General features: G+C 38.8%; 1 protein-coding gene across 3 annotated transcripts in view; it reads left to right on the top strand.

Moving 5' to 3' along the window:
- Nucleotides 1-24,378, top strand: part of NFIA (nuclear factor I A) — a 381,808-nt gene that overhangs the window by 194,258 nt on the left and 163,172 nt on the right. For all 3 annotated transcript variants that reach the window (XM_023187422.2, XM_023187427.2, XM_031933997.1), the window contains one exon: nucleotides 5,184-5,249. In XM_023187422.2, coding sequence (XP_023043190.1) covers nucleotides 5,184-5,249 — 66 coding nt within the window. The remainder of the gene's footprint in view (nucleotides 1-5,183; nucleotides 5,250-24,378) is intronic.

Here is a 24,378-nt window from a genome sequence, read left to right as displayed (position 1 = left end):
GATAATTTTCCTAAATGTTATAAAGTATTGCAATAATCATTTCTTTTGTAACTGCAGCTGTGAGACTGATAAGCAAAATGTGACTATTATAGCTATTTGATTTTCTGGATTTCATTAATGTAATAAACTTATGGTACTGACTGATCAAAATAGAGTAATTTTAATAATTATGTTACTCATAAGAACAGAATTATTTTTCTGTTATAACCTTATAGATGTCAAAAACCGAATTCTTTGGCCTGACTCTTTTGCAGAGTACTTATCTTTCCAAACCCTAAGAAACTAAAACTTATCTAAATTTTGAACATCTTTAAGGTCTAAAATTGTAGAGGATAACTGCTTATTACACTCAGAGTGTAATCACCCTTACTCCTTACTTTCTTTTACCTCAGAAATGTACCTAACTCTTCATTTATTTGCAGGAAAATATTCACTCCTGTCTTTGTCTTTTAGTTTTTATACTACAAGCAACTGTAGCTCATGAGAGTGGAATTTTCACTTTATTTCTTTCACTAATATTTTTGGGTTTGGATGCCTTCTGGTGTCTTCTTACCGTCTTTTAATTTGGGAGATTTAAAACTGGACATAAAATTCTAACAAAGGCTCTTCAGACTTCATCTTTAGCCAAATCATTATGCATGTAGGGAGGCTGAAACTTAGGCTATATTATTTTTCTAGTGGAACCAGAATTTGTGCCTTTATGGTTCATAGACTTTGGTTGCTGTCGTGTTGATGGACCAGGAATGACGTTGGTTTGTTTTAGGGTGGGAAGGGTTCCTCACCAGTGTGTCTGCTTTTCCTTTATCAAGCAACTTACAACAGCAGTTGTGAGGATTTTGAGGTAGTCTACAGACACCAGAATATGGTGGGTTTCTCTTAATCTTTGTAATTTTTAAATGTGTGAAATATTCCTTCATCATTCATCATTTTAACCTGTATGCGTTTCTGGAGGGCCTTCTGTGTGTCAGATACGGCCTTCAGCTCAGCCTCTGTGCTGCGTGGGCCAGTAGATCACAGGAGATGATCGCCTGCAATTTCTAAACACTGTGTAAGATTTCCAAACTAGTCACAAACCAGAGGGATATGCCTTATATTCCCTTGCCAGGTCTCAAGAAGCAAGGCATCAAGCAGAGATAAAGGACTTTTTGCCCTCCTTTCTCATCTTAGAAGTCCCACTCCCCTTTCAGGTGTAAGCTTAGTATATTTTTCAGTCACTGACAGTGGTTCAGTATTAGAAAGCCGAACAACAATTGAAAATTCATCTCTTCAGTTCAGCAGTTATTGAACTCCTTGCGTGGGCCAGGCACCCTGTGGAAAGTACCGGGGATAAGAGAAGAGTAGGAAGGAACTCTTCTCTTTAGAAGCTGACATTCTCAGGAGATGGTTTAAACAGACCTTACTACAGCATAATATTAATCACACTGTAAAAGATACGTTTCCAATGAAAGAAGGACTGGAGAGGACAAAGTGTTTAATTCTAGGTGAAAGGGAAGATTTAGCAATATTCTATCTTTGTTTCTTGCCTAAAGAACATAAAATACATGGAAGGGATATTTATATTTTTGCCTCATTCATTTTACCATACTAACATGTTTTTGTCATTCCTCACCTTCCCCAAAGGAGTACTGAAGTTTCATTCTGAAGAGGAGTAGACCTGAGGTTTGAGGAGCCGTATATGTATACATGTAGCAAATCCAGTACAAAGTTTCCGTTCTTGCACTGTACAAGCGTTTGGAAGCAGAGACTAATATGTAGGCATTAGGATTTATTTTATTCCTTTCCCTAGTGATTACGTTGACAGTGAACTATCTTTGTCTGAGTACTCCAGCAATATAGCTGTAGGCGCCATAAAACTGCATAGATGGATGGCTACCAGTTCAATTAAGAGTTCTTAACCTAGCCTCGCACATGCAAACCCTGTCTATTTTAGGTTTAAATTTCTGCTCATAAATTTTTTAAAAACCCAAAGAAACATTGCTTTTCAAGGTTAGGTATAAGTTTCCTAAACAAAAAGCAAATCCTTAGATAGGAAAAAAAAATTGATAACCCTAATGTACTTTCTTATAAGAGCATTTCCAACCCCATCCTTTAAACATAGTGTGAGTAAATATTCTCTTCATTGTAGTATACAAATCTTCTGGCTTTCAACCAGTAAGCGAGAGAAACTCACTGGTATGGTAGACTCAGATACAAGAAGAACATCCAGCTCTATGCAGTTTGGTTTGTTTTCTTAGGTTCCTAATTATTTAAGGTGGTAGAAATCGATCAACCACGTGATATTTGTCCAAAAGAGTAAGACACAGTCACCTTGGCTTCTGACAAGTGTCTATGGAGTATATAAAGGAGAAAAGTAAATTAATTGTTAACCTTCTTGATAGTGTTTTAATGCAAGTGTTTGAGAAAGAGATCTTTCATTTGTATCAATTATGCATGGGTAGAAATTAATTTGTAATTCTGGTCACCTGGTTGGCTCCACACTTAACAGCATCAGTGACCTTTTGCAATACCGGAAAGAGTGTCCATGCGTCCTCAGCAGAGAATAGCACTAAGACTGGGTAGTTTTCCTCCTTCTTGGCTGAAAAAGAAAATGGTATTGAACTGTGCAGGGTAGAAAATAATTATTGAAGTTTTGAGGTCATGTACATTTTCATATAGATATTTGGCTTTGCCTGCCCCTTACCTGGCAGGATGGTGCATTTTAGTATGCAGTCCTCAGATGGATAGCAGTGTCTCCAGCTTTGGAATAAAACTAGAAAAAATAAATTCCATTTTCAGTTTGGCTAGATGCCTTCTCCAGTGTTTGTATCTGAGCTTTCACGAGAACGCTGCGGCCCCTTGCAGACCAACTCTGAGCATTTTCTTGCCATTCACTCTTTTGCTGTTGGTTTGCTTATTTTTCTGTGGCTTGGAATTTTAAACTTTCTTTCAACATACCTAATATTCATCTTTTTTTGCTGTTCATGTTTTCTATTATGCTATATTTCTGTAAAGGTAGGTGGCAAACCAAATATAAACAAAAAGTGAAAAGAAGAAAGAAGTCCACTTTCAGATTATATATAAAAAAAAAAATTTAGCGTCTTTCCTTATCCCTTTTTGCCTTAATATTAATGGATAAATATCAGAAGTGTAATTGGCTATTGTATATCTAATAATTGAGATAAAACTATTTTCCATTTATTCATAGAGAAGTGATTAATTATAAAGATATTATACGTAGAAGTAGTACATGGGTAGAGATGTATATTTGCTAGTATTATTCCAAAGCAAATGTTATGTTTGGCTAAATTTTATGTATCTGTTTCAGGACATGATCAAGAATTTTAATTTTCCCTAAAACAAAATTAGATATTTTGCTTTCATTTTAGTTATAGAAATTAATGGTTTAAGATTGTCCAGAACAAAAACAATGGAGGTATGTCTTTCTCCTAAAACATACTGAATTACTACTCAAAATATTTAATGTGTAATTTCTGATGGTAAAATTATAGGCTTGTTCCCTAGAAGAAAAAGAAGGTAGTCATGCTGTATTTTTAAATTGTTTGTTGTATCTATAATATTAATTTATGTAGTTAAAATTTTAAATATGGATCAATGTAAATTTGTTTGCATTTCTAATTTTTAGTCCAGGTTTTGTATTTTTGTAGTTTATTCTGAAGGATTTCTCTAAAGGTTTTTGGCATGTAGTAAGTAATACATTTTGTTTGTGTCTTCTCTGCGGCAATTGTTACAGAACGATAAAAGCTGTCACTTTGCCAGACTCAAATAAAAATTCACTTTTTAGCATCTTCTGTTATTTAAACCTTTGAATCAACGTAGAATTTTTGCGGTAGTCACCAGGTTAAGATTATCTGAAAATTTAAAAATAGATATTTTCACTATAGCACTTATAATTAAAATCTTCATTTGTTTAAAAGCAGGGAGTCTTTTAAAGTAATAAATTAGCATTTCTAGACCTAAGGTCACTAGTGGTGCCACTTCTTTCTGCAGCATCTCCAAGAAAGAGAAGGGTGATGCTATAACTCAGTTGCTATAGAAGTAATATTTTCTGTTTAATCACAGTTAAGTGTCATGACCTTTTGACCTTACATTAAACTTGCAGAAATGTGGTCAAATTTCAGGCAACTAATTCTAAACCTGTGAAGTCAAGGTGAAGTTAGGATTCAAGCTCTCCACAGATACAGAGGTTTTGTTGAAAAACATTTTTTTGTTTGCTATTAAACAATGTTGTAAATGACTTAAAGTCTCAGACAACACTTTATTTTTATATCAAAAACTTTCCACTTGAAACGTTTTGCCTGTTTTTTCTCTCCTTTCCCCGAAAAATGTACCATAAATATGCTTGTTTCTAATTTTGTGAAATTCTTTTGATCTAAGTTAATTTTTATCTAATTTAAAAATTAAGTTACTTTGATTTTTAATTATTTCATTTAGAAATTAAGTTAATCAAATTCCTTTTTTAGTTTGAAAGTATGATTATATTTTTTAAATTAAAAAATGTTTAATTCGATAAAGGTGTACAAAAATCTGTTTTTGCAAACACATCCTTGTAGGATCTCCCAAATGCATCAGTACAAGAAAAAAATAATTCTTATAAAGTGGGGGAAACTTGTACCTTCGGAAAGACTTCTTTGAGTTAAGCAGTTATTTCAAGAAAATGTGATGGAATATTAGGACTCCAGTATTTAATGGTGTTAGTCTGCATAGTCTGTTGCTGGAATGTAGAGCTAAATATCAACAGAACTTGTTACTGTTGTTTGGGTTGCTTTTATATACCAGCTTCAAAATATGTTTTGACACTTTATTATGTTCTGAATCAAGCTTCAGATGTGTGTAATGAAGGATGAAGTCTTTATCAGACTCGAGTGTATAAATAGTGGAGAAGAGCAGTTTGGAAATGGTCTAAAAGAATGGTTGCTGAAGAGCTTCAAGTTGTGATCTGGCAAAAGCCAGTGCCACTGTAGGTGTCCGCAAACCGGAGCGTCCTCTCTAAAGGCACAGGCTGCTGCTGCGTTTCCCTGTCTTTCTTTTCTCTTTCCGTCTTTTCTTTTTTTCATGTCTCATGTCATTTCTGTAACGTTCTCATTCTTAGTTTATAGGTTGAACCTTTTGAGAAAGTCTGGCACCTCTGATCCACTTTCCCTTGCAGACCCTGTAATTTTTGGCTGTATTTTTATGTTTTTCAGATTCAAGTCAATCTGAAAGTCCCAGCCAGCCAAGTGACGCTGACATTAAGGACCAGCCAGAAAATGGTAAGTTTAGCTTGGGACTCTAGCTGCTGCTTTCAGAGTCCACAGCAGCCAGCAGGCCGACTAAGTGTGAGGATTTGGGGGCCTACCCTATAAGTAGCCCACGGTAGGAACAACTCCAGAGACTCGGAAAAACTTAAGTAGATTACTTTTAACAGGGCAACTTCGTGTTCTGTGGATCACCCCAGCAGCCTCAGGACCCCCGGCCCTAAACACTATTAGGGTGCCCATGAGAACCTGAATTCCCAAGAAAGTTGATTACCCAATTAAACTATGAGAAGTGGGGTTAATTTACCAAATCAGATTTTTTTAAATAGCGTTAAGTGAGGAGTCATGGCTTTTTCATTTCATTTTAGTTCTCTAATGTGGCAAATGCCCCGTGATCATCTTCACTAGTGATTTAAGATCATTCATTCACACGCAGTTTTAAGCCTTTTGCGAGCTCAACACTTTGCCAATTCCTTTAAGAAAAAAAAATCTATGCTTTGAAGGATTGTTCTACTTTAAATTGTCTAAAATAAAATAGTGAGGATACAGGACAGCATTAAATTCCACAGCTGCATAAATATCTAAATTTTCTGTTGCAGATGCTTTATTAAAATAGAACACACATTATATGTGAATATCATAGTATCTGGTAAAATGTGGAACTTGTGACAGGCACTACAAGTATGAAAAAGATTATCATGGGTTGGAATTTTATATTGAATAAAACTGTCGGTTTCAATAAAAGCAGAGACGTGAACTAGCAGTACCTAGTATACCAAACATTGTATTAGATACTTTCACAGACACCATCTCATAAAATTCAAAAATGTTCTTCTTTGCTGATAGCACTGAGGACTCTGGTGGAATGCTTTACCTTGAAGGGCCTATGGGGAGAATATGCCACTGTGATTAAAAGCTCAGGCTGTGGGCTGGGTGTGGTGGCTCACACCTGTAATCCCAGCACTTTGGGAGGCTGAGCTGGGCAGATCACGAGGTCAGGAGTTCAAGACCAGCCTGGCGAACATGGTGAAGCACTGTCTCTACTAAAAATAGAAAAATTAGCTGCGCGTGGTGGCACGTGCCTGTAATCCCAGCTACTTGGGAGGCTTAGGCAGGAGAATTGTTTGAACCTAGGAGGCGGAGGTTGCAGTGAGCTGAGATTGCGCCATTGCACTCCAGCTCTGGGCAACAGAGCAGGACTCCATCTCCGCGTTGCGGGGGGAAGCTCAGGCTGTGACCTGCAGTCAAATTCTGCCTCTGCTATTTCTTCTTACCTGTGTGATACTGAATAGGTTATTTAACCTCTCAGATTTATTCCTCTAAAACAGGGTAATAATATTACCTGCTTGTGGAAGAGTTAAGTAAGATAATATGTGTAATATGCTCATCATAGTATCTCTGATAGAGTTTATGCTTTAAGAATGTCAGCTGTGGTTCATTATGACTTTTATTATTTTTCTTGTCAATATAATTCGACCATACTTTGTTTTTCACCCACTTTGAATGACCCCTTGAGTCTCTTCCTTTTTTTGTTCTGTACATTGTTCCATATTGATCTCCATCCAATCTTTGGGAAAGATAGGCAAACGGAATTATGTTGGTATTGTGGGGTGAAGGATCAAGATTACCACATTAGATATCCTATCACTCATTTTTCCGAATATGTTTCATTTCCTACCCATGAGAAATTTGATTACATTGCTGGCTTCTAGCATTAAATAGGGACTGCCTGGCAATTCCTCTCCTCATCCTGGTATTTTGGTGATATTTTCTTTATCAAAGTTGTCTTTTTAAAGCAGGCAGTAAAAAAAAAAAAAAAGAGAACTCTGGAGGTTTGTTTTTAGTGTCATATACGCTACATCTTATTTTTTGTTGACATTTTAAAGAGTGGTATTTATAGACTAGTATCATTCTTTATTTTCCACTTGACTCGCAGGTGATGCCTTCAAAGTTTCACTTTTTTCTACATATTGTATTTGTGCATAATCTCCCTCAAGATGTCTCCAGAGGTATAATTTTATTTTCATCTTCAAAAATGTGTGGACTGTACGGGTGTGTAGTTCGCGTATTTAGGTCTGGCCGCCCCTCTAGCATGCCTGCGATTCATCTGTCTTCATAAAATGGCCAACAAGCTGTTCACATGCAAATATAAATTGAGAGCATGAGAGGCCTGGCATGCCTTTCTGGAGCTGCCTGCAATCCCAATATTGTGTGTTTCCCATTCCAGAAAGCAACCAGGATTGAGCCTGGATTTTTTGGCCAAAGGCAGAGAGATACTAGCCAGTTCACTTTTAACCTCAGATCACTTGATGCTACCTCAAGGATTTACACTGTCATTTTGGGGAAATGTGTGAGTTCAAAGAAGGAAAGTATTAATATCGAGGAGATAAAGTAATAAATTCCTATCTTTCAGTTTTCTATTTGTTTCAAAGAAAAAGTAGTAGAAGCTGGTTTATCTTAGCCCTAGTTGAAGAATTATCAGCCTACTCAATTTTCTGCCTCTTGTCAATCTCAGATGAAGTTAGTGAAGGAAAAATGATTTTTCTCTCTTCCTTAAAGACATCTTATCCCAAAAGGAATAAATGAAGATTCAGGGCTTGGTATTTACATGCATTAGATAAGGTTCTACTCTCTGGTGTTCCGTTGATCAAGAGAATGTTTCCTCTTTTTCATTACCTCAGGATATGAAGATGAATTCCTGAGAGGTTTTTGTGTGTTTTGTTTTTGTTTTGAAAGAGGGAACTCTCATAGGTGTATCAACAAAGCTCTAAGACGTTTTGGAAGATGTAACAGACTTGATTCTTCAAATAAAATGGGAACTCGTTACTTCACATAGATGTGTGTGTGTGTGTGTGTGTATGTGTGTGTGTTTGTATATATGGGAAGGAAAATAATATTCTTTTTACCCTAGCTCTTGAGAAAGGTAATGGGAAACGAATGGTATTTCCCTACTAAACCATGGAGAATGAGTAGACAAATGGTAATACACTGTTTCATCCCAAATCGTAAACTGGGCCATGTAACTTTACCTAAAGTGGATGCAGCTGTTTCTTCCCTGTCCAACTAGTCTGTTTTTTCTGTGGAATTTTTGCTTTCTTTTCTTGTACTCCCTTAAGACTCAACTGTAAAAGAAAACAAATCTTTGCCCAATTAGAGCATTAGATGGGAATTTTGAAGGAATTATCTGAAGCCCAGAGATAAAATATCAGAGTCTCTGAAACTCAAAATTGGTATAGTATAATGGGTAAAAACTCTGCTTCTGGAGTCAAACAGACCTGAGTTCAAATTAAATAATAGCTGAGCGACTGAGTAAGGTACACCCCAATCTCAGCTTTCTTACCAATAAAACAGAAATACTAAAAGGAGGCCAGGTGCAATGGCTTACACCTGTAATCCCAGTACTCTGGGAAGTCGAGGTGGGTGGATCACTTGAGGTCAGGAGTTCGAAACCAGCGTGGCCAACATGGTGCCTATCTCTACTAAAAATACAAAAATTAGCCAGGCATAGTGGCACATGCCTGTAATCCCACTACTCGGGAGGCTGAGGCAAGAGACTATCTTGAATCCAGGCAGCAGATGTTGCAGTGAGCCAAGATGGTGCCACTTCATCCAGCCTGAGTGACAGAGCAAGACTCCATCTCAAAAAAAGAAAAGAAAAGAAATACTAAAAGGATGTATCTCATGAGTGTTAAACTGAAAATATGAATACAAAATAGCATTCTGCCTGGTTCACAGTAAGGACTCAAACGAAGGTTACCATTACTACCTTCCGGTTAAAGCTTGTCATATTTACAACGAGTACGTATATTCAAGAGGTCCAAAGCTGGGAGCCTTGGAATGGAAGGGGATGGTGTCAGAAATATACCAAGACTTTTAGAGACATCTTTTGTGGGTACTTACCCTGCTCTGAAATGTCAGACATAGGTTTCCCAAATCCCCACAATCCCCATGGTGCCATGTCTGTTTTCCCATTTTGTTTTATCCTGACAATCTGTTCATCTCCCATGAGTTTGAGAACCAGGGAATTGCGAAAAGGATTCAGAGCTGCTGGAACCTTCAGAATGAGTGCTCAAGAAGGTGATTCTGGAAAGAAGAGACTCCTCCGAGATGTCTTTAATTTTAGCTGAGTTTTTCCTTGGCACAAACCAAATAGAATCTGGCTTATTAAAAACTATAAGCTGATTAAGGGTAGGATTTATGACAAATTCCTTTTTAAAAAGATCCTTCACAGTACCTAGATCTGTGCTTTGAACTTAGTGGGTACCTAGTACTTATTTGCTTAATGAATAAAATTAATAAGTAGATGAATATATTGTCATTACTTCCAAATATTTTTGGAGTATCTGTTCACTGTTGATTCACGCAGAGATTTTAAGAAAAAAACAACAAAAGAAAACGCTCTGGGGAAGCTGAAAACCTAATTTGGGTATGGGGGAAGGCTGTGCTCAGACACATGGACAGAGATTAACAGATGTAACTAGTAGGTCTAGGAAACCAAAACTGAGGGCTAGGTACTAATGGGAATAGGACATCAAGTTGTCCCTCTCCACTTCCTGCCCACCCCCACCCCCACTTCAATGAGCAGGTGTGGTCAGATGTTTGAAATATCACCATTTCAGTTTATGCATGATGCTTGATTACCATAGGGAATACAGTTCAGACAAAGTTCCCAGCTCTGACTGGTATCATTTAATCCTTTGGTATATCACTGAATCTGGATTTTCCAGAGCTCCTGAAGGTTTTAAGCCTCATTTGTTGGACTTTGACTTAGAACATCTATTTAAACCACCTTTGTGAACTCCCCTGATACACTCTGGTTACTTTAAACATATTTATGGGACAGAGCATTTGAAGTGCCTGCCTGATATTTACAGGGCCTGTGAACAGTCCTCCAAGCTTGCATTCTGTGGTGCATCAGGTCAGTCATTAATGAGGGTAAAGCTCATGTGATAGCCTTCTTATTTAATTCAAGGCACGCTTCTGTAGGGCTGCACTGAGTCAGTGTCTGAGGCAACAGTATTGGCCAACGTTGGCACTCTGAAAACACACCCCCACTGGCTCTCACTGTTATCCGTGAAAGCACCTTTAACTAAAAAAAGAAAATGTGGGACTCCCTTGCCAGAAAGAAAGGCTACCTTCACCTGGTTATTTTTCCCATCTATTTGCTATTTCTCATCACCTGCACAGCCTGCTAGTAATAACTTTATCTTAGTGGTTTTTAAAATGTGATATTTATAACAAGAAATCAGAGTTGGTATTTAGATGATTTCATTTAGGTTTAATCATGTTTGTTCCTCCTCATTTATCTGGTAGTTGCACATATGTTGGTGGCATCAACCCTCAGATGGGTCTTTGCAATCAGTGGAAGCCCATTAATCATGATGCTTGCCCCAGATTTTGAAAATTTCCAGCTCTACCTGCCAATTTGAAAATTACCCTGGAGTATTGGTAGAATCTAGCTTTCATGTTCACCATCTTCATTTGTGTCGTTCGCATCCTGAATTGTTAAAAGAGGTGTCATTGTTAAGTGTTGCTGGGTGAACAAGGAATGTACTTCTTTTCATCCACAATTGTTGGTATTTCATGCATTATTATTTAACTCATTGAATTTTTAATGTTTATGAAATAAGTTTTAATGCTACTGACTTCCTGACTTAAGATTTATGTGTAGGGCCGGCCACAGTGGCTTACGCCTGTAATCTTAGCAGTTTGGGAGGCCAAGGCGGGTGGATCGCTTGAGGTAAGGAGTAAGACCAGCCTGGCCAACATGGTAAAACCCATTCCCTACTAAAAATACAAAAAAGAAAAACAAAAAATTAACTGGGTGTGGTGGCAGATTCCTGTAATCCCAGCTACTCAGGAGGCTGAGGCAGGAGAATCATTTGAACCCAGGAGGCAGAGGTTGCAGTGAGCTGAGATCGCACCACTGCACTCCATCCTGGGTGACAGAACGAGATTCCATCTCAAAGAAAAAGGATTTATGTGTAGGATTTACTTTGTAATTTGGGGCTGAGAAAAGAAACCTATAAATTTCTTTTTCTCTTTCTGATAAACATTTTTTATCTGACATTATTCTCTTTAAAAATTGTGGGCCTTCTTGTTTAATGTTTTAAATTGTTTTTACTACCTCCTCACATGTATAGCAGATATATTACAATGTTATATTGCAATATTTATATATAGTGGGAAGGCAAAATAAAATTGATAATTCAAAACTGCAAAAATGGTCACTGCTGGATGGACTGCTTGTTTTAGGAACTGTTTTGATTAATGTGTCATTTAGTTGGGTGATTTAAAAAATTTTGGAAGCAGTGCAACCTTACAGTTTGTGTTTTACTGGGAAAGAAGGAGCATTCTAGCACCATTGACTTGTAAATGCAATTTATCAATATTTCATAATTTGCATGACTTTCTTTTACAATTACCTAGCAACAGTTCTTCTCTGCAGTGTTCTTTCAAAAAACCCCGCAGGGACAGACACAGTAGAGTGACCACCAAAATAACAGCAATAACAGTTATGATCAATATTCTAAAATATGTAAAGGTCCCAACTCAGGGAGACATTAAAACCTAAATACCTTCTGGTTTCCAGATCTGCATAATTAAATTCTGACTGATGAATTTTCAGCAATGCAATGGAGCTAGTCTCTCTTCTTTAAGAGACTAGGGAACTAGAATTTGGTTTCCTCTGAAATTTCAGTCTGAAACTAGGTGACTTTTGCTTTCTTAAGTATCGTTAGCAGGTGTGACCCATGATTGTTTGCAAACACTCCTTAGAAATGCCTCCAGACAAAGGAAATTCCTGAGTCTTGCTCTGTGAAAGATGAGGTGCCATCCTAGGCTGGGGGCTCCCCAAGTGCATGACGCACTGGAAGCTGCAGAGCTTAAGCCACAGGATCCAGTGTACTTAAGGCGCCTTTTCAACTGAAAAATGGGAGGTGTAGGGGGAGATTTGTAGCCATTTTAAAGTAGTCTTATCCTCACACATTATGGGTGTTTTATTGTCTACACGCAGAGAATAACTAGCTGAACAGACTTTAGGTTAGTTGGCTAGTAGCCAAAATAGGAAATGTTTTAGATCCTAGTCCCCTGATTTTCAAGTTCTAAAATGGACTGAATGGGTGGTCTGTTTCAGACGTCTTCCCCTCCCTGCTCCCCCCACCTCCAACCCTTCACACACAAAGAGTTACACAGGAAAGAAGAAAAAAAAAGGGATTTCTTTCTGGTCCTCAAATTCATTTGTGCCTGTGACTCTTGTCCCAGAAGAGACCCAGGAGTGCCCATTGAATGTAACATTCCAAGTAGAAAAGCATTTTAATGTGTGTATTTAGAATGTGTCTGGAATTGTGTAAATATATACATAGATCTAGATTCTCAAAATATGAAAATATGAAGCAATACAATTTATGCAGTATCTGAATTGGGCTCAAAAAGGAAATCAAATGAGAAGCCGTCATCAAATCACAGTGCGGTAGAAGGTGCACCTGGTGTTTGGCTACAGCTCCATCTGCCATTGCTCTGTTTTCCCTGTGATCTAAGCCTGGAACTAGTATGACAGGACCCTTTGACAGAGATATCCTTAGAAGGACCACTTCTAATGGCCACTTTCCATACCTCCCCATCAATTAAAAACCAGCGTGGTGAAAGATCAGGGGGGCGAGCTGGGGTCAGGAATTGGGTATGAGCTTTCCATGCCACAAATAATAGGGTCACTTCTGATTTTAAATTTGAATGTGAATTTGTTGTTTTTCAGCCTGTCATTATTTTTTGGAAGGAATTACCTATTTGTGGATAATATTAGTAAACTGAATGTAATATAAATAATGTATTTGGGGATTTGGAGTCACTAATCCAGATTGATTAGTTGCCTGCTAGAAAAAATTCATGTGGCCACAAGGATTTTTGGCACCTTTTCTCCCTGCAGCTTCCTCATTCTTTTTCTCTTCTTCAGGTTTTGCAGAGCTCCGGGCAACTCTTTTCCCCCTGGCGTTAGTTTGTCGTTAAGGAAATCTACTGGGATATCTCAAATAGGGATGGAGGGGAGGGGGTACTATTTGCTGCAGATTACTCTGCCACATCTCAGTTGTGAATTTCTATACTTGGTTGATTTTAACCCAAAGGGAACCAGGGAGTCTCATATGGCTTATCCACAGGCATCATATGGTGAATATCCAAAAAGAGAAATGTAAGGATATTGTGGCAGGGCTCAGCAAAATAGGAATAGCTTTCCAACAATCTCTCCACGAAGGAAAGTCAGTGTTTTCTTAGATCTCTGTAGGTATTTTACAACAGAGAGCTTCTCAGCCAGTAGCACTTGTAAACTCAGAGATGAACAAGAAGGAGGCAAATCACAGCTTCCGAATAGGTCAAATTAGCAAAAGAGACTTGCCATTAAAAGCCTGACACTGGGCATCTGTTAAGGGAAAATCAGTTGTCCAAGTCACTTAAAGACTTGTACCTCAGTTTTCTCATAAGTAATTTAACAGATAGTTCTTAAGAATTTCTGGATAGGCCGGGTGCGATGGCTCACACCTGTAATCCCAGCACTTTGGGAGGCTGAGGCGGGCAGATCACCAGGTCAGGAGATTGAGACCATCCTGGCTAACACAGTGAAACCCTGTCTCTACTAAAAAAAAAAAATACAAAAAAATTAGCTGGGTGTGGTGGTGGGCGCCTGTAGTCCCAGCTACTCGGGAGGCTGAGGCAAGAGAATGGCGTGAACCTGGGAGGTGGGGCTTGCAGTGAGCCAAGATCGCGCCACTGCACTCCAGCCTGGGCGACAGAGCAAGACTCCGTCTCAAAAAAAAAAAAAAGATATTGCTGGATATATTTGTGCTAGCTATTACATATGTTAAGGGAGTACAGAGATAGAGCAGACATCCTGCTCTTGAGTACCTGACAGTCTAGTAAAAGGGAAAAGATACCATTTGTTCATTCATTCATTCAACACTCTAAGAATCAGGCATGTTCTAGGCATCACACTGAGCAAAACAGAAAATCCTGCTCTTAATTTAGCTTACCTTCTTGGGGAAGGAGACAGTCAGTCAACTGATTAATACACATGTCACATGCCAAGTGGCATCAAACATTATAAAACAAAATAAGGCAATATAAGGGATTAAAGAAGGGAGGTTATGGGTACTGTCTTATAAAGGGTGGTAAAGGAAGGTCTTTCTGATGTGTTGACATTTGAGTTAAATCCTAATGAAGTCAAAGAAGTGAATTATGCAGATATTAGGGACTTTTATTCTAAGAAGAGGGAACATTAAATATAACAGCCCTGAGACATGCTGGAAGAACACTAAGGGGGTTGGTGTGGCTTGAAGAGTACAAACAAGGGAGAGAATAGTTGGAGATGAGTAGCAGGAAGGCAAATCATATTGGATCTTGTAAGCCAAGGAAAAAATATGGCACATCCTTGAAAAGCCATGCTCTGGAAGAATGCACATATGAGTCCATTCATTTCTCAATACGGTAGATATGTCCTGAGCCCCTACACTGTGATAGTCACTGTTCTAGATATTGAGTTTTCAATGGGAAGCAAAGTAGAGAGAGTTTAGTGTGGAGTTGTACACAAAGGCCTAATTCATAGCATTGTTAAGGAATGAGACTCTTTGATTTGTCATGGCAGTATCTTTTAGTACCTCCAGAGGTTTTCCCTTATGCATGTATTACTAAAAGCCAAGTTACTTGCATGGAATAATATTTGGTTTCACGTACCCAATTGTGTAAACAATTATTTTTCAAAATGGAGGTCTAAATCTGTGGAGTTTCAGCTTAACCCTGCTCTTGTGACCCCATTAAATTATAACCCCCATGTCTCACATATATTCACCATGAAGGTGGATATTGTTCCTTAGTAGTTGCCAGATGTAGCACAATGGTGGCTCATGCCTGTAATCCCAGCACTTTGGGAGGCCGAAGCAGGTAGATCAATTGTGGCCAGGAGTTTGAGACCAGCCTGGGCAACATGGCAAAACCCCATCGCTACTAAAAATACAAAAATTAGCTGAGCGTAGTGGTGTGTACCTGTAATCCCAGCTACTCGGGAAGCCGAGGCAGGAGAATAGCTTGAAACCAGGAGGAGGAGGTTGCAGGAAGCCGAGATTGCACCACTCTACACCAGCCTGAGCGACAGAGCAAGACTCTGTCACCCACACCCGCCGCCCCGCAAGAAAAAAACCAAGATGCCAAGTTAAATTTGAATTTCAGATAAACAATGAATAATTTTTTAGTATTGCATGAAATATACAAACAAAGTATTCATTGTTTATCTAGACCAAGTTTTGTATTTTATCTGGCAACCAGTTGTAATTCTCCACATACTCCTGTGGAGGTTACATAGGCAATATTAACAGCAGTGTATGAAAAGGTTTGATTAGTCTGCGATGATTTCACTGATCACAAAAGGCCAAACCACTGGAATTTCACCCACTGAAAATGAAATCTGGGAAGAGTACTACAAAGTTCTAGTGACTTGGCTACTTAAATTCCATTCCTCCCGCATCTGCTGGTACCTAGCCCAGTAGTTTTCTTGGAACAATAAACCACTTGTGAGGCACAGTCAATAGGTACAGTATAATAGTTGAGAGCCACTCAGCCCATGCAAGTGAGTGTGTAAGTTTAATTAGTCGTATATGAATTGAGTAAGCCGCTGGGACACTATGTGAGCACATACATCCAGTCACTGACAGACCATTTACTCATGAAAGATGATGAAAACAGGAAATCAGTCAAATAATAGAGCATTTGGAATTCACACATTCAAAGGTGAAGTAGAGAAATGGCATTTCTGATAAACTTGAAAATAGAAGGGGCTATATTTTTTATGTGCAATATGGAATGATAAATGTATATGTTTTCATTTGTAATTGGGACAACTTTGCTAGGTATGACAAATCTTGTTTGAACATGTTAAAGAAATACAGTATAACCTTTGAATCCTCCTACTTTTAAAAGAAGAATAATGTTCACAGATTCAAGGAAAACAATTTTCAAAATAGGGTTAAACTGTATTGGGTTTAGAGCCAGATAATAACAAAAATAATTATTTTTGGTGATAATCATCATAATAGTAGCTCACATTCATTGTGGACTTTCTGTGTGCCATTATGTTAGTTTGAGTCCTCCAAGAATAATATGTCCTGATAGGATTAGACGTGCAAGAGATTTATTGGGGCAATATCTATAAAATATAAAGAGGGACAGAGCAAGAATAGGTTGAGAGAAGCTTTAGGCTGCAGTACAATTCTGACAGGTGGGAAAGGAGGAGGGAAGAATGAGGGATTGGGTTGGAAGAATCCCAGAGGTCTCACTCCCATTGCCTAGGCTGGAGTGCAGTGGCATGATCACGGCTCACTGCAGCCTCAACCTCCCAGACTCAGGTGATGCTCCCATCTCAGCCTAACAAATAACTGAGACTACAGGCACACACTACCAAGCCCAGCTAATTTTTTGTATTTTTAGTACAGACAAGGGTCTCACTATGTTGCCCAGGCTGGGTTCAAACTCCTGGGCTCAAGAGATCCGCCTGCCTCAACCTCTCAAAGTGCTGGGATCACAGGTGTGAGCCACTGTGCCTGGAGTAATCTTCTAAGAAAGTTTTGGCCATGCCAATGGAGAGTCCCTGAGCTTAAGTCCCCCGTTGGAAGAATTCTGTGTTTTATAGGAATGGGTCTATGTTGGTATCCTCCCCCTCAGTTGTTAGCTGGAAACAGCCTGGAGGAAGTGTGGCCTTCAAGCAAATGTGGTGGTGAATTCAGAGGAGCAGCCCTGTTAGGCAACCATGTTCCTTCCAACAGGTGATCAGGGTGGCCCATTTTTACTCATGGCCACCAGAGCCATGCACTGTGCTGAGTTCTATATTCATGATCTTATATCATCTTATGGAGATAGGTGCTATCAGTGTGCCCATTTTGCAGATTAGGAAACTGAGACACAAACAATTTAAATAGCTTGCCCACAGTCAAGAAGGCATAAGGGTATTCAAACTCACTGTAAGTCCAGAGTCTTAACTGCTTAACCATGACATTGTATTAGAGAAAGAATGGAATTTAAACTCTGGTTCCATAATGTATCGACTGTATAAATTTGAACAAGTTATTTAAACTCTTAGACTTTTATATTCTAATATATAAGGTGCGATGTCATCACCTTCCCAGGAAATGTGTTTTCGTTGCTGTTTTGTTCTGAGCACAAACAATGTTAGCTCCTTTTCCTTCCTCTTGTTTTGCTCTCATCTAGGATCGTCATCTCTTCCTTTATTTCTTATCTCATCTTCCCAGGTATCTGCCTTAGCCTTGTTCAGGCACCCTGAACTAACAGGACTGTTTCTGTGTGGATTATATGTCTGGATGTAGATATGTGGAAAGTGCAGAGTACTTGCAGCAATCTATCATAGATAATAAAATGTAGCTCACCTTCTCTCTCATCCACCTCATTGCCTCATAGACATGAACCAGGTGCCAGGGGACATCTTGTTTTTAAGTTTTTTTTTTTTTTTTTTGACAAAATAACATTTTTATAGAAAAATTATTATTATTTTTTGATGAACACTCTTCTTTTTTTCTACAGTCTCAAGTGTTATGAGTATATGGTACTTTAATAGATATTTTTAAGCAATAGACTAAATTTTCATTTGATTTTTCTGCTGGAGGTGGAGACTGTAAAATGAGGTTAGTTGCAAGGTATTTATACCAGATGCCATTATGTTTGTTAGATGGCATAAAACAATTATGATTGCCAATAAATTTGAAAGTGTTTCACTTGCAAAAGATGTAGGAGTGTAGTTTTATTGAAAACATAAAATGTTTCTTTTCATTCCCCATTTTTTGTGCAGTACAATAGAAATTTGCGCCCCATTCCTTTCATTTTAGATTTCTGAATTATTTAAAAGAATTGGTTAATTCTCCATTTCAAGTGAGCAAGACAAAGTTCATTAGGATATCTGATTCCTAGCGGGTCCCACATTCACAGATCATGTTAACTCCATAGAGAGGTTTATCTTCTTTTAAAATTGCAAATGCTGCCCAAACTGAAAGCTGAAGTTTCATGCATTGTTACAGCTTTGAAGTCTAAGTAAGATCGTAAACAATAGGAAGAAGGAAAATGAAGCACCTTGTTGTCCGAGCTTGAGCCAGTTCTAAAAGTAGCAGTGCAGAACGTCTGTGTCCTTTGAGTTCTAGTGGATTTGCAACACAATATCATGGAAGGCATGAAAGTAAACCTTAGCGCATGCTCGTGGAGTAGTTACCAACTGGTGGTCCTTGAAGGGAGCCAGAGGAAACATCTTAAAAGAAATGATACATTTTTCCCCTTAGATAAAGCTGCACTGGCTGAAGATTTTTGCTTCTGACTTTATGCTTGTGAACTCATGGGTTCTCATACTTACAGAGACTCTGGCAGTTATAGTTTGGATTCATTCAATGAAAGGTGGGGAAGTGATGAATTATCTATTATTTAGTAAAGATGGTAAATTGAATACTTTGAGAAGCTGGCCCTACGAGGGGAAATGATTACAAGTTGTCCTTAATGGTGAGAAGATACAGAAGCCTGTGCTGTAGACCACTGGTTAGTAGCCTTTTACCTGTCTCTTAAGGAAGACGAGGAAAGAAGGGAAAAGCAGATGCTAGGAATAGCCAGTTGAGAATGGTTGGTGCAAGTGCTGCCCATCATCTCCATCAATGTACCCCTTTCCACTGTTCTTTGAGCAGATATTGTTGAATTCAGTTCTATCTGAGCAGAATTGATAGGCTGATGTGGAAAGCAGATCAGAGTAGGAGACTCAGGTAGTACTTCTCTATGTAAATTGACTAGGAAATCATAACTTTGAAACAAAAGATTCTAACAAAGTTTCCTAGCTCAATCACATGTAAGTGTGTAGAACATTTGAATTTTGGGCTCTGATTTCTGGGTTTTTTTCTGTGCATTCATAAGAGAGGCATGAAAATTGACTGGTCAAATAATACTATGTACTATAAACTTTAGATTGCTTGAATATGTTAATTTGATGTAATAATTCTAAGACATAGAGGATGAGGAAACTGAGGCTCGGAAGTTGAGGCACATGTTCATGATCAATAGCAAGTGAGTTCCTGCTTCATCTTTCCTGGGAGAACCTTGAGAATAAACAGGGATAATGGATAGTGGTGTGCTTTGAAATGTTTTGTACTCAGCAGCAGTAATAACCTCAAATAATTTGTATTGTTAGGTTTTCAATGTGTTGATTGTATGTTCTGTCCGCCTACCCCAGGGAAAGTGTAGACTTGAGGTCAGGGAATAACAATGGCATATGACATATAAGTATGGTGACATAATGTCATATGATACACTACATAATACATGTATTATAGTGTTACATTATGTATTACATTATTGAGTAAATGTATTATCTATTATATTACAATGTGTAATCTCTAGTCCTTATAATCTATTAGGATTTTGACGGAACACCAGCCAATGAAAATAGTAAATGTCACAGTATGCTGAAAGTGAAGCCAGTGAGAGAGAGTCTGCAGAATCCTACATTTTCCTCAGGATACCTCGCAGACCATGAGTAACACATGACCACCTGACATCGGTACCAAGTGAGGGAGAATGCATTATTAGAAATAAACATTTTTTTGGCTGGGCGCGGTGGCTCAAGCCTATAATCCCAGCACTTTGGGAGGCCGAGACAGGCGGATCACGAGGTCAGGAGATCGAGACCATCCTGGCTAACCCGGTGAAACCCCGTCTCTACTAAAAAAATACAAAAACTAGCCGGGCGAGGTGGCGGCGCCTGTAGTCCCAGCTACTCGGGAGGCTGAGGCAGGAGAACGGCGTGAACCTGGGAGGCGGAGCTTGCAGTGAGCTGAGATCCGGCCACTGCACTCCAGCCTGGGTGACAGAGTGAGACTGCGTCTCAAAAAAAAAAAAAAAAAAAAAGAAATAAACATTTTTTCAAAAGACTTCTTATTTTTAAAAGATATAATATAACTATAAATGGAAGCTCCAGTGATTTCTTTGGGCACCCCTAATTTGTGTTTTGAGGAGACCACTATTCTAGACTATGTGCTCCCTGAGGGCAGAAACTAGTGTTTGTATTACATTCCAAACATAATGTCTGGCACTCAATAAATATTTTAGGGTGAGTAAATGAGTAAATGGGTAAGCGAGTGATTCTTGTCTTCAGGAGTTTAAGTCTTTTGAGGGGAAAGTAATACATGATCATAGGTTATTCCCCTCCTTCCAACTGATCTTAGTTGTACATATATTTATTAATATATAATCCCTGTGCCAGGCAGTGGGCATAGCCACATAAATGAGATACCAACCCCATGCTCCTTGAGTACATATTCTAGCAAGGGATACAGATATTTAGGCATAAATATGATTGCATAAAATGTGATTGTGATCTCCTAAAGTTATTTGAATGGTGTTTGGGGCACATGGTGGAGGTACAAGTGATAAAGGCGCTAGGCAAGAAGCGACAAAAGTAAAGTTAGAAGTGTTCAGAGAAGAGCTTGTTCGGTATTTGACCTAAATGCTGAAGTGTATATATGTTCCTAGATGTTACTTAGGGCTTTCTTGCTCCTTAAAATCAGCTCAAACCCACCATTCCACAACCTGAGGACATCTAAAGCCTATCCCAGGATTTCTGTGTGTTTCTGGGGATGCTTACAGCAAAAGTTCTCTTCTGTCAGTCAGTGCCTGCACCTGCTGAGTTAGTTTACTTTATACATCTTCCCCCAAGCCATGCAATGCTCTTTTCCATGTCCTGTGCCCGTATGCTGGGTTGAGCACCTTCTCTATATTTCTGTCTGATGTACCTCTAGAAGTTATGTGTACAGCCAGCTTTGGTGAAGTCGTAGGAGGGCGAGTTTGGGCACTTTGGTAGTGTCCAGGAACATACTAACCGCATCATATTGATTTTAAACAACTCTGTTTTTAAGAGCACTTAGGTCACTGCCGTGTTACCATTGCCCTCTCTTTCTCCCTCCCTCTCTTTTAGCCTCTCCTTGTTCTTGTTTAGTTTTCCTTGAGCCTTGCAAATTTATGTTCTTGGGAATCTCCTTTTTAAATAAGAAGTGTGCCATCAAGATATTTTCCCAATCTATGGATTCTGGCACTCTTGACAAAATGATAGATGGGATTTGCAGTTTCTATGTGTATGAGAGGGAAGATGCAAAGTCCTTGTTAAACAAAAGGAACATTATGGATAAAGGCCTAGGGGCAGAAAGGACCCAGCATATAAAGCTGCGGCTTGGCTAGGACATAGTGTTTCTGAACAGTTTCAAATACGCCAGTCATATCATGTTGAATTCTTGGATGGCCAGTCACCCAGCGTGTTTCCCTTGGAATGAAGCTTGCTGACTGACTGGCTGACAGCTAGAAAGCATCCGTAAATGAGAGATGGAGATGAAATTAAAATGTGACTTCTTTGGCATCCACCTTTCGAACCTAGGCCTTCCCCACTTTACTCTAATTCAATTTAGTAGATGTTGGATGGAAACTAATACAGTTAAAAAGAACTCCATGTAATCTCACTAACATTCTTAGAACATGATGCTCAAGGTTTTCTGGTCAAGGATATTTGCATTTGCATTTATAGAATAGTTAAGAGCCAGAATTCTATGCATGTGAGAAGTCCTTGCTTTGAGAATGACATTTCCAAGCTGTCAAAATCTAATGTGCTCAAAGCTCAAACCAAAATTGCTTTTTATTCTGTAAATATTGAAGGGAAGGCTTAGAATGGCACCAGTGAAGTTGCTAGCCAGGGTACTAGCCTACTGAGTTGGAATCAGAAAAAGCCCATTTGTTGGGTTTAAATTATAATACAATTCAAACCTGAGGGATGCAGTGAAAAAGTATGATGAGTGGTCACATTCCCACATTTTCCTGCTGGCCACTTGGTCACTTTGACACAGTTTACTAGAGAAGTTTGATTTGTGGGTCTGTAAGCACAGTACATGCATCTTTGTTACATGACTCTTCTCATCTCCAATTTCTTAATGTTGACATTGAATTACAAAAGTCTTCACACGAAACCTTCACATATTACATTCACTCATTCAACCAATATTTATTTATTAAACATCTGCTGTGTGGCAGATACTGCTGCAGGCATTAGTCACAAGACTGATGAAGCACAGAAAAGTAAAGTGTCGTGCGTCCAATAACAGATTCATTGTAGAACTGAGAGCCTTGATGTTCGGTTCCTTGTCCAGCTTGCTTGCTTCTACATTTCTACTCTGCTCTTCTTACACTTGCTGTTTCACCAAAAAATATAAATAAATAAACTGGAATCAAAAAGTTACCTGAAAGGCGATTGAAATCGTTCTTTTCATTTTCCAGTAAGTTGTAAAGTTTATTGGAAAGTCATTTGTGTAGGATTTTGAATCAGTTTAACACAGTTTTCATATTACATTTATGTGTATGATTTTCTGAAAAATGCCTTTAAAGGCAGACATTAAGTGGATTGTGAACTCCATGAAAGCAAGGATTGTTTTCTTTTTTACTCACTGTTTTCTCTTTAGTACAGTGCCTATCACATAGTACGTGTTCAATAAATATCTACCATAAATGCAGAACTAAATGCATTTCCTGTGCTTCGCTATATCCCTGTTGTCTGGTGCAGTGTGTGCAACGTGAGCTCTCTTATGAGTCTGCTGCCGGTAAGATGGTGAACAGTGCTGTCTGTATTCAGTGGGCTTCTGTGTAGAGCATGTCATTCCCAGTCCATCTCCTCTGCAGAACTCAATATTCAGTACTTAAGTGTCCAGTCAAGCAGCTTTTAGTTCTCCTTGCTATGTTGGGGTGAGTGCCTCTGGTACTTGGAGGCCGCCAGGCTGCAGACACAGCAGGATGGTTTCGAGCAGGGTGTGAAATGTTTGCTGCCAATGAGGGAGAAAGGTTTGCCTTGGCTAGGGGTAGCAGGATTTCAGGCTCCACATCTGGGTCTTCCCTCTATGTCACCACCACCATCCTCATATGCCCACAGCCATCAGCTGTCCTAAGTGCAGCACTCTTGACGGAAAATTGTATACGAGGCAGAGGTGGCTGTAACTAGTCCAAGTGTGAGAGAAATACTCGTTCCACGGCAAAGCTGACTGACGTGAAGGGATCTTTGCACTGAGAGAGATTCAGCAAAGGGAGACCGGAGTAAATTAGGAGTGGGCTCTGGGTTAGAGTTGAAGCAAGAACCTGTGTGAAAGGAAAGGCAATGTCCGCCTCATATTTCCTAGCAGACATAAAAGACATGGTGTCTCTCTTGCTCAGTCTTTTTCATGATCTTACTGGGTTCAGAACATGGGTAAAGTTCTAAGTGATACATTGGATAGTTCTCTCAGGCGGAACTTTGTTTAAAGGAAGAGTGTGGTCCTCTCTTTGGAGCTTGGCAAGTGCAAGCATGGGAGAGAAAGGGAGACTCTACCTTGACTCTACCACTCACCTGGCTGTGAAACGCTTTCAGAACAAAAACACTTACCAATTGTAACTGGCCTTAAGAAGGGTACCTGACCTCCTGTGCCTCAGTTTCCTCATCTGTAAAATGGTCATGAATGCTTCTTGCCCTTCTTTGCTCCAAAGGATTTAGTAAGGATTTAATGATATGATATATCCAAAAGCACTTGGTGAACAATCAAGCCGTATATAAAATGAGCTATTACAATAATTTCGAGTCATTAGGAATTCCTTCATTTCCATCCCAGATGCCCTGGACAGTGCTAGGAAACCAGTGAATATATTGCCTATTTTCTTTTCAGCCCAGCAGTACTCATTTTCAGGTTGAATATGGTAACAAATCTGTTTCATAAAAAATGCACACTCCTCTCTTAGGGAGAACATTCTTTACATTCAGCACACCAGTGCACCCCTGTAACTGCAGAGTCCTCAGGGTACTGAAAGGTGTCTTTCTGTGTTTACTGTGGTATCACTTTCACCCTGTATTCTGAACTGATCTGGCATTCTAAGATTTTCAAACATAATCATTAAAAGTATAAGCATCCAAAATTACCTCAAAGAGCCAAAACAAATAAATACAACACTGAATAAATGATACTCCAGTTGATCCAGAATACACTTAAGAAACCTTTAGACTATGTTAGTGTATCAGTATTTGACTTCAGATTGACTCGTTTATTCATTCTTTTTTTTTTTTTTTTTT

This window comes from Piliocolobus tephrosceles, chromosome 1 (assembly GCF_002776525.5).
Source record: "Piliocolobus tephrosceles isolate RC106 chromosome 1, ASM277652v3, whole genome shotgun sequence".
Lineage (NCBI taxonomy): Eukaryota > Metazoa > Chordata > Mammalia > Primates > Cercopithecidae > Piliocolobus > Piliocolobus tephrosceles.
This window is presented reverse-complemented; position numbering and strand designations above follow the sequence as displayed.